Here is a 16605-nt window from a genome sequence, read left to right as displayed (position 1 = left end):
ATGCTTTTTTAATGTCATGAGACATTAAAAGCAATCAAAATATTTTTCTACATCTATTGAGATGATCACATGCTTTTTCTCCTTGTATCAGTTAATACAGTACAATGTAATGTATATACAATAATAATGTGGTAGGACACAATAAATCAATGAATTGAATTTTCAAATATTTCATTTAATAATTCTATATTTGTTCATTAGAAAGGAATAATCTATGTTCATAACGATGAAACTTCAAAAGTTTTCTTTCTTATCTAGTTGGGATATTAACATGTCTAACCTCATAAAATGAGCTTGATAGGACTCTCTTTTCTATGCTCTGAAACAGATTGTACAAGTAATTCACGATTTGGTAAAAACTTGTGTAAAATCATCTGAGGCTGATGGAGGAAAGGCTATTAATTTTAGAGTTAACTGCTTTCAGTTTTCTATTACATGTAATGTATGCTTTTATCTTTAACTTATCCTGCATTCTTTTTTTATATTAATAGTTGTCTTCCCCATGAAAGCAGGGACAATCTCATGACTGTCTGATATCTTCTTACAGTCTTGAATCCCAGTACATATTTAGCCAATGTTTTTGACTGACTGACGGATCTCAGTGTTTTCCTTCAGTCTCTTCCCTTAGCCTTTTATTTGGAAATTTTCAAACATATGCACAAATAGAAAGGATGATGATTTCTCTGCATCCAACACCCAGTTTCAATAATTAACAACTATTAATCCTCTTACATCCATCTCCAAATGCCTAATCCACCTTCCCACATTGTTTTGAAGAATATTGCAGACATCAGATCATTTTGCCCTTAGGTATTTCAATATGTATCTCTAAAAGAAAATGACTTCATAAAAATACAATACCATTTATCACACCTAAAAACTAAAAACAAAAAAGAACTCAATTTCAAATATTCAGTTAGTCAGTCTCAAATTTCCAGTGGTCTCAAATGTCATGGGTTTTTTTTCTTTAAAAATAGATAGGATCTACACATTGTGACTGATTGATCTTTCTTTTAATCAACGGATATCATTTTCATCCCCTTTTATTTTTCTTGCAATCATTTGAAGAAATTGGGTCCTTTATCCCATAGAGCAGTGCTTCTCAAGCCATAGCAAAGGAATAGTTTTAGATTTCCCATGGATCACAAATTGATACATGGGCCTACTGCTACTGCATAGACTGGGCACACTCAATGCACCAAGAGTATTTAAGGACACTTGAACCCATCCACACACTGTTCAACAAAAGAAGTCCACTAATAATGTGCTTGAATACAATGGCGTAAACATTTCTAAACCATTAGCATTGGTTAAACGTTTCCTAGTACTTACTCTTGAGTCCTCTATTTATTTCATTCTGCAGATCACATCTCCAGTAGACCTGCTACACAATTTCCCACAGCCTGAATATATCCTACGAATATGGTAGTTGGGTCTAGAGAATTAATCAGCTCAAGTCCAACATTTTGGGGGAGACTCTATAGTTGGTATTGTATCCTTCCTTCAGGAGACACGTTAAGTGTGGTTGTCCCTTTATATTAATGTCTAATCCACCTTCCCACATTATTTTGAAGACTTAGTGTGAGGTAGAGATCCACTGTTTTCCTAGAGAGATGACGTTAGTAGTCACTGATGAACAGTGATACTGGTACTTCGAGTCGAAGTCTCTCCCGTAAATCTGATTGTGGGAAGTTTGTTCTCTGAGAGACTCCTAAGGAAGCTCTCCTTTTCTCTCAAGTACCACTGTGTCCCTATACTACCTGTTTCTGATACAGTGCAGAACTTCTAGCTGTTCGTTGTGACTTCCCATGTATTTGTGAGGATTTAGGGAGATGTTGTCTGTGGTATTCGGTTTTGCTATTCTAGTTGCTCTATCAATTTGGTAAGATTTGGGGATATTCAAAGACTATACACCCACCTCTCTTCCACATTTTTTGTAATAAAGTCATTTTTAGCATCGTAAATTGAACACTTAATTTGATGATTTCCATTTTCAATTTTTAAAATAAACATATCTAAAGCTAAAGGTAAGACAAATACCCTTTTAGCTAACACCATCAGTTTTGTTTTTCTACTGTTAACAGTGATCCTACGGCTTAGGTGGGGAATATCAAGTTTCTCTGTAATGAAGTGACTATGGTTCCCCACATTTGAGCTGTTCAAAGTATTTTCATTGCTGGTCAGTGAAAAGTAATTTGTAATTTATTGCTAATATTTCTCTTTAACCCATGAATCTATACTTGTATATTTTTAAATTTCTGAGCATATGGAACATTTTTATTATACTTTCTTATTGCTTTCTACATAAACTACATTGAAGTCAGGCAGGCAAAGTTCTATTTATGTTGTTGATTCTTTGACATTTGTTTAGACTTTGACTGTCAATTAGTAATGCATAAGTAATTTTTAGAAATCCATATGACTATACACTTCTGACATTTGCATATAAAACTCCATGTGTGTACATGGGTCTGCATGTTTGTTTATACACATATACATATATAATTGTGTATGCGTGTGTATATATGTTTATGGCTACCAAATTTTAAAAATAAATATAAATCAAGCTTGTCAACCACCTTTTCAGACTGTCTGTATCTTTACACATTTTAACTTCGTAACCCATTGGTTTCTGACTGAGGTCACTTAAAATCTTCTAACATGGTTATAAATTTGTCAAACTTAACTTTTAATTCTTCAGTTTTGCTTTATGTACTAAGCCTATGATGTTGAATACATAAAAATTCTTAATTTATAAAGTTTCCTGACTGAGGAACTACCCCTGTTTGTTACTGCTTGTCACTTTTTTCATAAATTCTATTTTACATAATATTAATATTGCTGTACCAACTTTCTTTTGGTAATTATTTGCTTGCTATCTCTTCTTCCTGCCCCTTATTTTCACCCTTTGGTGTGGTTTTGTTTCAGGTTTCTCTAACTGAAAAATATCCAATCTGATAATGTGTGTCTTTAGTAAGTTTAACTCATTTAAATTCATAAATACTGATGTATTTGGACTTATATCTACATCCTTAATTTGGGGTTTCTATTTACCATACTTTTTTTTTTTCATTCCTTTTTCCTGTCTGTTAAATTGAGATCATGCTCTACATTCCTCCTTTTCTACTCCAACTATTTGCAATGTATACATTGTACTGCAATCTAATTTTTTTCCAACAAAGTCTGAAGTTACTCAGTAATTTTATCCTATCCCCAAATATGACAAGAGCCCTAGCAGACTTTCAATATCTATTGATTACTCCTCCCGATTTATTACTGTTCACTAGAGTTTTCATTTTACTATTTTTCAAAATACAAAAGGTTTTTTTCACAATTAATAGCTAAGTGTATAGATCACTGTGATTCATCCATTTCTATATTTATCATTGTTTTTTTACCCTGCACCTCTGTATTTACTTTTCTTCTTGCTGAAATACACGTTATACTGATGTAATTACAAAGATTAAACAACAAAAATACCTTAAAAGATAACAATAAAATGTTTAAAATTGTCTCTGTAACATTATTACAACTCTAAAAATCCTATTCATAGGGGAATAAACTGAAAGACGAAAAAACATTTTGTTTAGAGTTAAGACTAGGTCAGAGTTAGTACCAACACTTTAGTTGAGGTTAGGAATTCAGAAAACATCACAACCTTCTGACTCCACTCTCCATAGCATTCTTGGAATCAAAACTCCCCTGTGGGTCATAAGCAGGTCCCACATACAAAGGAGTGTCATGAAAAAAAGCAGAATACAGAAAAATAGGCAATGAATTCAGAAGAGCTGAGTTCCAGTTTTAGCCATGTTACTAACTGCTTCAGCAACTTTGGGTAAGTCACTAAACCTTTCGGGACCTCATTCCTCATGGCTGAAGTCAAAATGATCTACCTTGCGAGGTTTTTATTAAGAAGAGTAAATGAAGCAATGAACACAGATGCACCTTATATAAGAAGATTAGATACATACATACACGTGAGCATAATTTTTTAACTATACGCAGAATATACACTAGCATTATCAGTTTAGATTAGTAATTTGTGCTAATTACCAAATTGGACTGGACCCAAAACAAATATGAAACAAGGTGAAGGCTAATTTCCTATCCACTTCCTACTTCCCATCTTCTGTAGCAGCCCTGATTTTCCCTCCATTAAAATGCTAGAAGTGCCTGGCGGCCTTCATTGCCTCTTTCATGGCATGCAGGCTTACAAATCAGTGCACACAGTCCTTTCTTATTTCTTTAATGAGGTAAGCTGGGCTGAGCACCTGTCTGCTACTGTGACCTGGACGTCAGATTACTGGCATCACAGCTCCTCTTGTACATTAATTTTAAATGACATTCTATCACTTGGTCATATTTCCCAGATTTTGACCTGTCTTTGTTCATCTCATATTAGTTCCCTAATAAATCTATATCCTTATTAATCATTATGTTTCCTAACTTGGAAAATAGTCAGCTATTCCAAGTAGTGAGAATGCTCATTTAAGATCCCCTGAGATCCAGCATGGATGGCCTTTTTGTGTAAGGCTAAGCTATTACTGTATTATCACAGAGTCACAAAGGAATAGCACATCCAGAGGTAAACAGAAAGAAAAAGGAGAGAAGGGGAGGGCAATCCTGTTCAGGTATCTCCTGCTATATGACTTATAGAATACAACAAAACAATGGTTACCTATTGGCCTAAGGATGCTATACTATTTGTTTTCATATTAATAACTCATTTAGCTTACATTGGCAGGAGAGAGTTTTGTGACAATAATAATTCCTCCTGTTCCAATGAACATGTCTGGAAAGGACATTGCTAAGGAAGTAAAATGAAATACACCCTGTGCTTAGTTTAACGCATTTGTTTCTTATATAAAAACAGAGATGGTTTTTAAAACATGAGTGAGGGACAAGTGGTATGTCAAGTTTTTAGGAAATGGAATCAAGCTTTTAGGGATTTCATAATTTGCAAAAAAACGAAAAACAACAAAAAAAAGATGCACACAACATATTAGGATAACATCTAACAGACGCAAGGAGTTGGGAAAAGGCTCCATGCATCTACCTAACATATGCTTCAAGAACAGCAGCAATTAAGACATCTCACAGCAACATGCAAAGCCAGCAAGGGTGAGGAAAGTGCCTGGGGACAAGACACAGTTTACAGCCCAAGCCAATAAATCATCAGGCCCCTAAGGTACCTAAGAAATTCATTTCTCTCTAACAGTAAGAAAACATAATTTACTTCTCCTAACAGAACTAAGAATGACCTGACCACAGGTTTCCGTGTTGCACCTTCAGCCATCCTGGATTAAAGGTGAATTTGAGCCACAGACTATTCTCCATTCATAAGAAGTAACCCAGAGAAAGGCGGGTCAGTATTGAGAGAAAGGATAAGGACAGACAGCTGAAAACTAAGGCTTATCAATTTCTGTAGTTACTAACACAACAAAGCAGTCAAAAAATACTGAGGCACACCTATACACAAGATGTCATTAAGTATGGATGATTCACTAAGGCAAAATAAGGCAAGCAAGGATGACTATACTGGTCTCATCAAGCTAAATGTTAGTGACCTCAACATAAAACGTCTATGACATCCTTCAGCGATGAGAAACGTCTCAAGACTCACCTCATGCTTGGAGAAGAGCCGCACAGCCTCCAGCTGGTGGAAAATAGGGTAGTGCTGGGAGTCGATCTGGTCACGCCTGTAGACATCACCCACCACCAGGAAGGCATCCAGCCCCGCGTGCAGCAAGTCCCACTGGTGTGCAGACGTGTGCGCTCTCAGCATGTGAGTCCGATTCAGGTAATAGTTGTCCCCCTTCTTCCTGCTGGGGTGGTCAGCTGGGATGAGCAGGCTGTCAAAGTTCTGCCAGGTCGTGACCACTGGAGAAAGGTTGTCGTAGACTGAGAACAACGGGGTCCCGAAGCGGCCCACATACTTCTTGTAGAAGTGCTCCTTCACCCTCTCCTTGATCAGCCACAGAGGGTGATGCTGCTGGTTGTGCAGGTTCCTGCCAACTCTGGTGAGGACCTTCCGGGTGAGGTTGCTGTGGTCGTCCTGAGGGTAGGATTTGCCCAGCAGCTCCACCACACTGCCTGGAGCTCTTTGGGCGGCACGCTCTGCTGCAGCAGGCCTCGATCCCCAGGCCTGGTGCTGATGGCCCCTGGAGATGTGACTGGCCTTACTCACCAGGTAGACATATGCATGGGCACCTCTCCTGAGAGCTGAGCCCACCATTGTAGAAACTTCTCACAGGTTCTGGAAAGAGCACACAGGCAAAGCACAAGTCAGGTGTCACTCTGTGGAAAGCAAGTGTGTTCTTTGCGTCTCCCACCAGCTCCCTCTTGTCCTACTGGCATGTTTCCCCCACTACACCTCCACACAGCTGAAAGAGCCAATTAAAGAAATCTGACAGACGCATGATACTTAATGCACTTAATCAAAAGATTCTTGGAAGTCACTTTTAGATCCCTAATCTCTAGTTGTCATTCAGATCCTTGGCTTTGTAGAAAACCTCATTTATTATGTTATTGTGTCCTGAATTCGTGATGTGGAAAAAAACTTTGAATGTGACAATCTGTATATTACAGAACCAAAAAACTTTAGAGGGATCCCCTAAAATACAGAACCTAATTGGACCCTATTAAGGGTTCCATTAATAAAGTAAGCAAATGATTAGATAGAGGCTTCCGAAGGAGAGTGGAAGAGAAGAGATTTAAGAGCCTTCCTTCACACTTCTGCCGATCATCCTCATAACTACAGAGTTCTCTTTATCTTTGACATAGCATAACTTCTGGATTACTTCACTAGATCACAAAGTGACATTACTAATTTTTTTTAAAAGTTTTAAATAAAATACACCACTTTAGATTGTGGTTAACTTTAATATTTTAAAAATATAATAGAAAATATCAGGAAATGTTGTACAAGGTGATAGACTATATCGATGGACAGCTGTAAATGCAAATCTTCTCACATCTGGTCATGTCACTTAAACTTAATACCTTTGTGGCATCCTCTCAATTACACCTTTGGCAAAAGGGCAAATTTCTACTACACACCCACAATTAACCAGAAACAAGACTAAACTTGTTGGGGAAGAGTAACAGAGCAGCCAGAAGGCAGAGCACTGACCTAGATTTTTAAGTAAATAAAATGCCTAGAATTTAATAAAATCACCAAACTTTACAGCTGAAAGTCACCTCAGCTGTCATCTAGCATAGGCGGTTCAAGTCACGGATGAGGTGAGAAGGACCTAAGTATAACTGGTGAAACTCTAAGGTAGTGGAAGATTTCAATAAGACAACCACACAGGGCCGTGAACCACTCACACAGTGTCTTCTTCCCACTCCCACAGAAGCCAGTTTTAAACTCACTCAGGGAGCCCAATAACGAGAGTCTTGAGATGTCACATCCCAATGTTCACAAATAATTTATGTTCACAAACTTAAATTATAAAAATCCATCTTCTAAAATGTGGAATTCTTCCCTACCAGGCTATTTTAAAGCATACAACTATGTGGCTGTTTTACTTCAAGGGCCGTGCAATCATACCAAGAAAATATACAACTTCATGATATGAAGCTGCATTAGGAGAGAATTACATTGTTCCAAGTCACTATCAAAAGCACAGTCTATCCCTGGACAACACAATCCACCTGACTCCAAATTGGAACTGAGGAAATCTAGCTGCAAGTTGAATGGCTGTGCTTGTGTGTGATTGCTTCTCGGAAGCTGTGCACAGCACCTTTGTCTGAGACTGTCATCATGGAAGACATTTTCAAAGATACCCAGGAACTCTCTGGTTTTATTCACTTATGGCGTTATTTTGTCAGAGTTGTTTCAAAAGGGCTTTTGGCTGAGCTTCAACTGAAATGTCTTCCCATCTAGTGTTCAGTGACTTGTCACTGCAGTGGATATGAATTTTAAATATGCATATGCAGCCTTACACATCTTAGCACAAAATCAAACTGTTAGGTTATTAGCTACCTAGCTCAGCATCCTTGCCAAAACACAAGAAAGCCTTTCTTCCTCCCAAAGGCATATGTGTTAGACAAAGTTCAGAATTGTTCTGGGAAAGGTGCTTCTGATCCAGTTATTTGTGGGCTGCTGTCGATGCTTTTCCTTCCCAGTTTCCAGCTCTTCACACATCCAAACCCACACTTGGGTTCCATTCCCAGGGATGTGCCCCAGCCTCGTGTCCCTTCCTTGCTCTCCTCATGCAATCCCCAGCTTGCCGATGAAAGTTTGAGGTTCTTGCCCTCGTTTTCAGGCCTTCTATCTATCTGCTCAGCCCTGCTTACATTCTCCACTGTCATTCACCCCACGCAGAAAAGTATCTGTCCTTTCTGTTACCATCTCTAACAGAGAGAGATGGATGACTAGGAGAGCCTTCCCACTTCTCTCTGAGAAGTGACTTCCTTTCCTTCCACCTCTATCGAATTTCTCTATAAGAAATATATCATCTAGAAATACATAAGAGACCCAGGAGGATAAGACCAACAACATTCATACTTCTATTAATACATTGTTCTTCCATTTCATCCCTTCAACAGTTCTGTGATGTAGGTATTGTTCGTACCACTTTACCAACAAAGAATATAAAGCTCAAAAAGATCATATAACTAGCATAAATTCATATGCCTAGCTAGCCATGAGATGCAGTTCAGAATTCTTGGCAATTCAAATATAGCTGACCCTCCAACAACATGCAGATCCACTTAAATGCAGATTCTTTTCAATAACAGTTACACTGAGTGTGCCTGCCCTTCCTGCCTCCCCTTCTGCCTCCTCTATCTCTTCTACCTCTGGCACCCCTGAGAAGGCAAGACCAACCCCTCCTCTTCCTCCTCAGCCTGCTCAACATGAAGATAAGAATAAAAATCTTTAGGATGATCTACTTCCACTTAATAAATAGTAAATACATTTTCTTTCCTCATGATTTTCTTAATAACATTTTCTTTTCTCTAGTTTATTGTAATACAGTATATAATGCCTATAACATATAAAATATGTGTTAATCAATTGTTTATCAGCAAAGCCTCCAGTTAACAATTAGTAGTTAAGTTGGGGGAAGTCAAAAGGTATATGGGAATTTTCAACTGACTGAGGGAGGGTAATCAGTGCCCCCAAAGCCCTCACACTGTCCAGGGGTCAAGTGCATTCCTCAGTAGGGTGTGGTGGCTCACGCCTATGATCCTAACACTCTGGAAGGCCATGGCGAAAGGATCACCTGGGCCCAGGAGTTCGAGAGCAGCCTTGGCAACATGACAAGACCCTGTCTCTACAAAAAAAAGAAAAAAAAATTATTTAATGAATTAGCCGGGTATGGTGGCACACACCTGCAGTCCCAGCTACTGGGGAGCTAAGGCAGGAGGACTGCATGAGCCCAGGAGTTCAGGCTTCAGTGAGCCAGGATCGCACCACTGCACTCCAGCTTTGGTGACAGAGTGAGACTCTGCCTCATTAAAAAAAAAAAAAAAAAAAAAGTATACTTCTCAATCAAAGGTCCAAGATTGTTAAGTTCAAATGGTATCTCTGCAAGGACCTCCCTTAACTTCTATTTTATCTAATTGAGATTATACATCAATGTGTTTTTAAATACATAAATAAATGCATGAATAAGTAAATCCAATAAAACACATTAGCTTAGATGGTAAAAATGAAATAAGTATTTACAGACTCAAGGGCCAAATCTGCCCACAGTCGTCTGTTTGGGTTTTTTTTTTTTTTTGGCTTTGGCTTTTTTTTTGTTTGTTTCTGAGACAGGGTCTCACTCTGTCACCCAGGCTGGAGTGCAGTGGGATGATCATGGCTTACTGGGGCATCAACCTCCCAGACTCAAGTGATCCTCCTGTCTCAGGCTCCAGTGGCTCTCTGCCCCAGAGATAGCTAGGACTACAGGTGCAAGCCACTACGCCCGGCTAACTTTTGTATTTTTTGTAGAGATGAGGTTTCGCCATGTTGCCCAGGCTGGTCTCAAACTCCTGCCTCAAGTGAGCTGCCCACCTCAGCCTCCCAAAGTGCTGGGATTACAGGCATAAGCCATCGTGCCTTGCCCATAGTCTGCTTTTACAAATAAAGTTTGTTGGAACACAGCAGCAACCATTTGTTGATTTATCATCTGCAGTGGCTTTCTTGCTATTAAGGTAAGATTGAATAGCTGCTATAGAGATTGTGTGGCTCACAAAGCCTAAATACTCACTCTCTGGTCTGTTATAGAAAGAGTTTGCTGAGCCCTGTTTTAGCTTAACCTACTGAAAAATTTTTCTACACTATTAATAAAATCTTCCTAGTCACAAATACATGTAGATTATAAAGTCACAAAAAAGGAGCAAGAATACAAATGTGGACGTGAAGTATGTTAGCACTGGTACAAAAGAAACAATCAGACCAACTATAAGAAGAGAAAATACAATATAATGGGCAACAGGCCAGACTTCGCAGAGATACCAACATTGGTTTGATCCTAAGTTGATCTCTTAGGTGCCATGTATCATCCTTAGAAACGTTATTTGACCCTTCTGGCCCTCAAGGTCCTCATCTGTAAAACAGAGAAAAATAATACGTATCTCATAATGAAAAGATTATACTAGATCATGCTCATCAGCTAATTAACTCATTGCCCAGTGTGTAACAGATAAGATGAGCTGAATTCAGGGTTAAAAGTGACCCAGAGATTTCTAGAGATCGGGTAACGGATGAACTAATAAAGTCATTCACTGACACAGAGAAGTCAGAATGGATTTTTGTTGTTTGTTCAGATCATCTTTTGTAGAGGGAAAGAGATTTGGACAAACGGAAGTTCAGTATGAATGAGACAGCCACATTACAATTTCTGTAAGGCAATTCGAGTTATATTATAGTTTGGAAATGAGGTAAGACATTAGTCCCGGAAATGTAGACCTTGGAGGTAATTTGCATAGACGTAAGAGTTAATATCACAAGCACATATAAGAATCCATGGGAGGCTAAGAGCAAGATAGAAGTGAGCAAAAGATAGACGAATACTTGGAACTTATCATATTTAAGGGAAGGGGCTGTAAGGAATAAGACAGAGGGGACGTAAAGGGTGCCACAGCACAGAAGTCAGGGGAAAAGACATCTAGAAGGAAACAGGGGCCTGTTTCCTGAACCCAAATACCACTCAATGTTCAATGTTTAGCATGCCATATTATTACTACCTGCTGTTGTCTGTATTCCTACTAGACTGTGTGGTTCTTGAGAGTAGAACACACAAACACATATATATACACATACTCTTTCTCTCCTCTCTTATATTTATCATCATATGCCCATAATCTAGCACTACATCTGATGCTGAGTGGAAGACGCGGGAAGAAGAGAAATAGGAAGAAAAAGAAAAGAATAGAAGGAAATTGGTCAGCAAGGTCAAACAAAACAAAGAAGGCTGCCTCTTTGGTAGGGGCAGTAAAGAACTATTTAAAAACTCAATAGAGTGAAGAGACAACTCACAGAATGGGAAAAAGTATTTACAAGCCATGTATCTGGGAAAAAGCTAATGTCCAAAATATATAAGGAACTCACGCAACTCAACAGCAAGAAAGCAAATAACTTAAAAATGGACAAAGGGGCTGGGCGAGGTGGCTCACGCCTGTAATCCCAGCACTTTGGGAGGCTGAGGCGGGCGGAGCATGAGGGCAGGAGAACGAGACCATCTTGGCTAACACGGTGAAACCCCGTCTCTACCAAAAATACAAAAAATTAGCTGAGCATGGTGGTGGGCGCCTGTAGTCCCAGCTACTTGGGAGGCTGAGGCAGGAGAATGGTGTGAACCCAGGAGGCAGAGCTTACAGTGGGCCGAGATCGCACCACTGCACTCCAGCCTGGGCGACAGAGTGAGACTCCGTGTCAAAAGAAAGAAAGAAAGAAAAAAAATGGGCAAAGGATCTGAATAAACATTTCTGAAAAGAAGACATATAAATGGCCAACAGGTATGTGAAAAAAAATCCTCAAAATCACTAGTCATCAGAGAAATGCAAATCAAAAGCACAATGAGATAGATACACTTTACACCTGTTAGAATCGCTATTACCAAAAAGAAAAGGTAAGTGTTGGTGAGGAAGAGGAGAAAAGGAACCATTGTACACTGTTGGTGGGAATTTAGAGGAGTATAACCATTACGGGAAATAGTATGGAGGTTCAAAAAAATCAAAAAATAGAACTATTATATGATCCAGCAATCCCACTTCTGCGTATATAACACAGGAAATGAAATCTGCATGTCAAAGAGACATCTGCACCCCCTTGTTCACTGCAGCATTATTCACAATGGCCAAGACATGGGATCCACCTAAATGTCCATCAACAGATGAGCGCATAAAGAAAATGTGATGTATGTATACAATAGAATATTATTCAGCCTTTAGATAGAAGTAAATCCTGTGATTTGTGACAAGCATGAACTAGGAGAACTCTCGCTCTCTCTCTCTGAATCTTACTTTCCCTATATTTCTCAACGTGAAAATAACATATACCTTGCATTGCTAATAAGAGTATTAAACAAAAATGAAGGTAAAAAACATAGCACAGTATCTTGAAGGAATATAACAGGTACTCAATAAATGGGAGCTATTATCATTATTATTATTATTTCTATCATTACTATTGGGATACAGCTGCCTGGAATGTCCAAACAGTGGGCATGGTGGTCAAGTCCACTTCTCTACAAGACTGCTCTAAGAAGCAACATTTCAAAAGGTATCTGAAGCATCTGTTACATGGTCATGGATCACATTTGGATTATTTTGCTTGTTTTTCATTTTGGACACATCCAGAATGCTGTAAGCATTCTTTATCACTATAAAGCGGCACAATGACAACAACTAGTAAAATACTGAATAAATGTTTGTTGTTAGAATTAATGAGTTTTATAATGGTTTCAACAGTCCTTTCAACCTCCCTCATTCTTCTGTGTAAAGAAAACATTAAGTAGTACACAAACTGTACTGGACTGATCATTTCCCTAAAGCATGATTAGCTTAAGGGAAATAGCCAATGCTGAGCAAGCATAACCCATATATGGTCACCACTATACAAAAGTGTTCAAGCACAATCCATAACCACCAGATGCAATACTCACACATTTCTATCAAGAAAAAATGAAGCTTGGTTCAGTCAACACAGTTACACATTTTATTCTACTAAATAATGGTGAGAAAACGGCCAACTTCCATTAACTTTTACTGATACAAAGGCAAGTCAAGAGAATGCTTTTTTGTTCCTGCTGACTAGTATGAACAAAAAGAGAAGGGCTATAAGCAGGCAGTTTCCTGCATTACTTGTGAGGGTGTTATTGGCGCAACCTTTCTAGAAAGCAATTCAGCACTATCAAGAGACTTAAAACTGTTCATACCCTTTGACAGGGTAATTACCCTTCTAGGAATTTATCACAAGGAAATAATGTAAATAAAGACAGAAGTTAAACACAAAGAAGTTTCATTACAGTATTATTTATAATAGAAAAAAATATATACACCACATAAATGTCCCACAACAAGGGAATGATCAAGCAAATTATGGGAGACCATACTGCATAAAATATTATGCAGTCATTAAATATAATGGTTGCAAAGAGTTTTAATGATATAACTATATAAAGTGATAAACAGGATATAAAATTGTATGTATGATATGATCTTAACTCTATAACATATACCTACCTATAAACACATGCATATGATATTTAGAAACCATGAGAAGAACTAGCCAAAAGATTTCATAGCAATTATCCCTGGTGCTTATTTTCTATTTTATGTATTTATATTTCCAAATATTCTAAATAGACATTCATTATATTTTAAATTAAACTTTAAAACCATTGTCCTATCTGACCAAGTTTCAACTGTGCTTAGTTTCTGTGGCTCCTTTGGTTCAGGTAATATAAGCATTCTCTAGGCTGATCTTGTCTGTTTTGCTAAAAATGTCTTGAATACTGGCATCAATTTTTCTAAATTCAGAACATTCTCCTTCTACTAACATAACATGATAAATTTTAAACTGTACAAGCTCAGCTCCTGATCCTGGTTACCCTATCCAGACCTTCTTTCTGAGAGGGAGGATAAAATTTTTAAAAGTTCACGTGCAAATGAAATCAATTATCAGGGACAAGGTCACACATTATCTAGATATCTACCTTGGAGAATACTTGGGAGTTATTCTTAGAGGGACTTTGTGTAATATGCAAATAATAAGATCACCAGGAAGCCAGCTTGGATGCACAGAAGAACAGAACATGCTGGGTCTACAAATTCTGGAACTAACTGCGCACCGGGCAAACCTACTTCCCACTAGCTTTGTTGAAATCAATACAAATAAGCTGGATGTTTAAAATGGAAATACATTTTTCATGCCAAATGACCCAGGCAGTAATTACCTGTAGACATGTGTACCTCTCCCACTAGAAAATAAGACTTTGAGGGCAGGAGCCATTTATTTGATTGTTTCTATAAGATGGTCAGGCACAGGAAGTAAGTGCTCAAAGAAAGTGCTTCTTCCATGAATGAATGAATGAAAAAAATGAATGAATGGCTCTCATACCACACCGCTACAATTGTTTCTAGTGACCGCAAGAAAAACAAGTTGCATAGTACCATTCAACCAATATAAGGCCAAGTGAACAGTGCATTTTGAAATCATTAATTTGAAGTAACATGAAATGCCTGGGAGAAAATGTTAATATACAGTTGTACCGAGAGCATCTCACACCCTTTTCTTGAGTTTCATCCATTTAGACTCAATTATTAATTTTTAGAGAATTTGGTGTACCTGATTTCTAGAAATGATTGCAGGCCCTGATACAATGACATTGCTTCTAGACTAGGCACTTTAACAGCCTTGAAGAAGTGAATAACCTCTTTTCTGTGATGGTTCATCAGGATATGTTTTTCTGATTGATTCTGGAGCAGGTAAGTGACAAAAGAGGAGCCCTCAAGGCAGGAAGCTGCAGCTCCCGCACATGAGAGTGTCTATAGCTCAGAACCCCAGCAGCCCCTTACCATTCACAAATGCTCTTGGCTTCCATGGATAAATGCAAGTATTTTTAGGTCAAATGGCTATTTACTTATCTATCATTGGTCTCAACAATGTATTAAAGGCATGGTTTATAACCATCAGCAAGAGTTTGGCACTGGATTTCACTGCCCAGGGCACATGGCTTCCACAGGTTGGCAAAGGCCCAAAACAATATTAATGAGTATGCCATTTGTCAAGACAATTATGCAAGCACTTGGCAACTGCACAAAGAGGGCAAGCCTTATGAGAGGCAGTGCCAGGGCATATGGATCAGAGAGCCCAAGAAATCCTTTGACACTTCAGTCTTCTTTTGTAATAGCTACCTTTTGTGCAGACAATGTCTTTTTAAAAAATTAAGTCTAATGGGGAAAAAAGTAGTGAGGGAAGCAATTCTAAAACAATTATTATCTCAATATACAATGCCATCTTCCCCATTAAGAAGAGATATCTTGGCTGGGCGCAATGCCTCACACCTGTAATGCCAGCACTTTGGGAGGCCGAGGTGGGCGGATCACCCTGAGGTCAGGAGTTTGAGAACAGCCTGGCCAACAGGGCGAAACCCCGACTGTACTAAAAATACAAAAATTAGCCGGGCACAGTAGCGTGCACCTGTAATTCCAGCTACTGGGGAGGCTGAGGCGGGAGAATAGCTTGAACCGGGAGGCGGAGGTTGCAGTGAACCGAGATTGCACCACTGCACTCCAGCCTGGGTGACAGAGCAAGCCTCCATCTCAAAAAAAAAAAAAAGGTATCTTTTCATCACTATAATTCGGTTGAGAAATGACTATCAATACTATTATTTGTTAATAAATGCCATATGTTCAAGAATGAGAGATTTGAAGGTGTTCTGTCACACTGGAAACTTCTATACCCATGAGAAAAATATCTTGTGACAAACACAAAAACAAATGGAAAAATATAACTTTTAGAAGTTTTTTTTTTAGACACAAATCATAGTATTTAGTTCCAAAAGAAATCCGTTTTGCTGTCCTAAGTCAAAAGGTTAAAATCTGTAATTAAATGAACACTTAAGAGAATGACTACAGACCAAAGACACTACAAAATTAATCTGAAGATAAGTGTCTAAAGATATCACCGTATTTGGAATTGTAGTGATTCCCAATCATTCTTTTGCTTTTTTAACTTTTAAAAATATATTCAGTTACAATTCAGTTCACGTTACCAACATCCATTTGTACCAATGCTTTCCGAAACATATCAGGAAAAAAAATTCCTCTCAATAAATGGAAAAAGCACAATACATACTCTCGCTTTCTCTCTCTCTCTCTCACACAAAAATATCAAAATCATCCTTCATGTTTTTTAGCATCTCAACAAAATCATTTATTTTTGTTTATAACAAATGGTATTAACTAAACTATAGTTCTACATATTCCATATTTGGGGAATGTTGGCATAATTATCCATGATATTCAGCATTTAAAAGAATTTTATAATAACCTTACTATGAACATATATATATGACAGTTTTTAAATTAAAAATATTCAGCTAATGAAAAAGAATCAAGTTTTCCCCCACAAACAATTTAGCAAGCAGAATAGTTATGGCAAGT

At 38.1% G+C, this 16605-nt stretch overlaps 1 protein-coding gene across 6 annotated transcripts in view; it reads right to left on the bottom strand.

The window, feature by feature from the left end:
* The window catches only part of FARS2 (phenylalanyl-tRNA synthetase 2, mitochondrial), a 519219-nt gene that overhangs the window by 407467 nt on the left and 95147 nt on the right, over window positions 1-16605 (bottom strand). For 5 of the 6 annotated variants that reach the window (XM_063665783.1, XM_054493309.2, XM_054493311.2 and 2 more), the window contains exon 2: window positions 5624-6256. In XM_063665783.1, the coding sequence (XP_063521853.1) occupies window positions 5624-6235 (612 nt within the window). In that variant the 5' untranslated portion in view covers window positions 6236-6256. Of the gene's footprint in view, window positions 1-5623; window positions 6257-10454; window positions 10542-16605 lie in introns of all 6 variants that reach the window. The other variant, XM_054493310.2, reaches the window with a different exon arrangement.

The sequence above is a fragment of the Pongo pygmaeus genome, chromosome 5 (genome assembly GCF_028885625.2).
Source record: "Pongo pygmaeus isolate AG05252 chromosome 5, NHGRI_mPonPyg2-v2.0_pri, whole genome shotgun sequence".
Lineage (NCBI taxonomy): Eukaryota > Metazoa > Chordata > Mammalia > Primates > Hominidae > Pongo > Pongo pygmaeus.
This window is presented reverse-complemented; position numbering and strand designations above follow the sequence as displayed.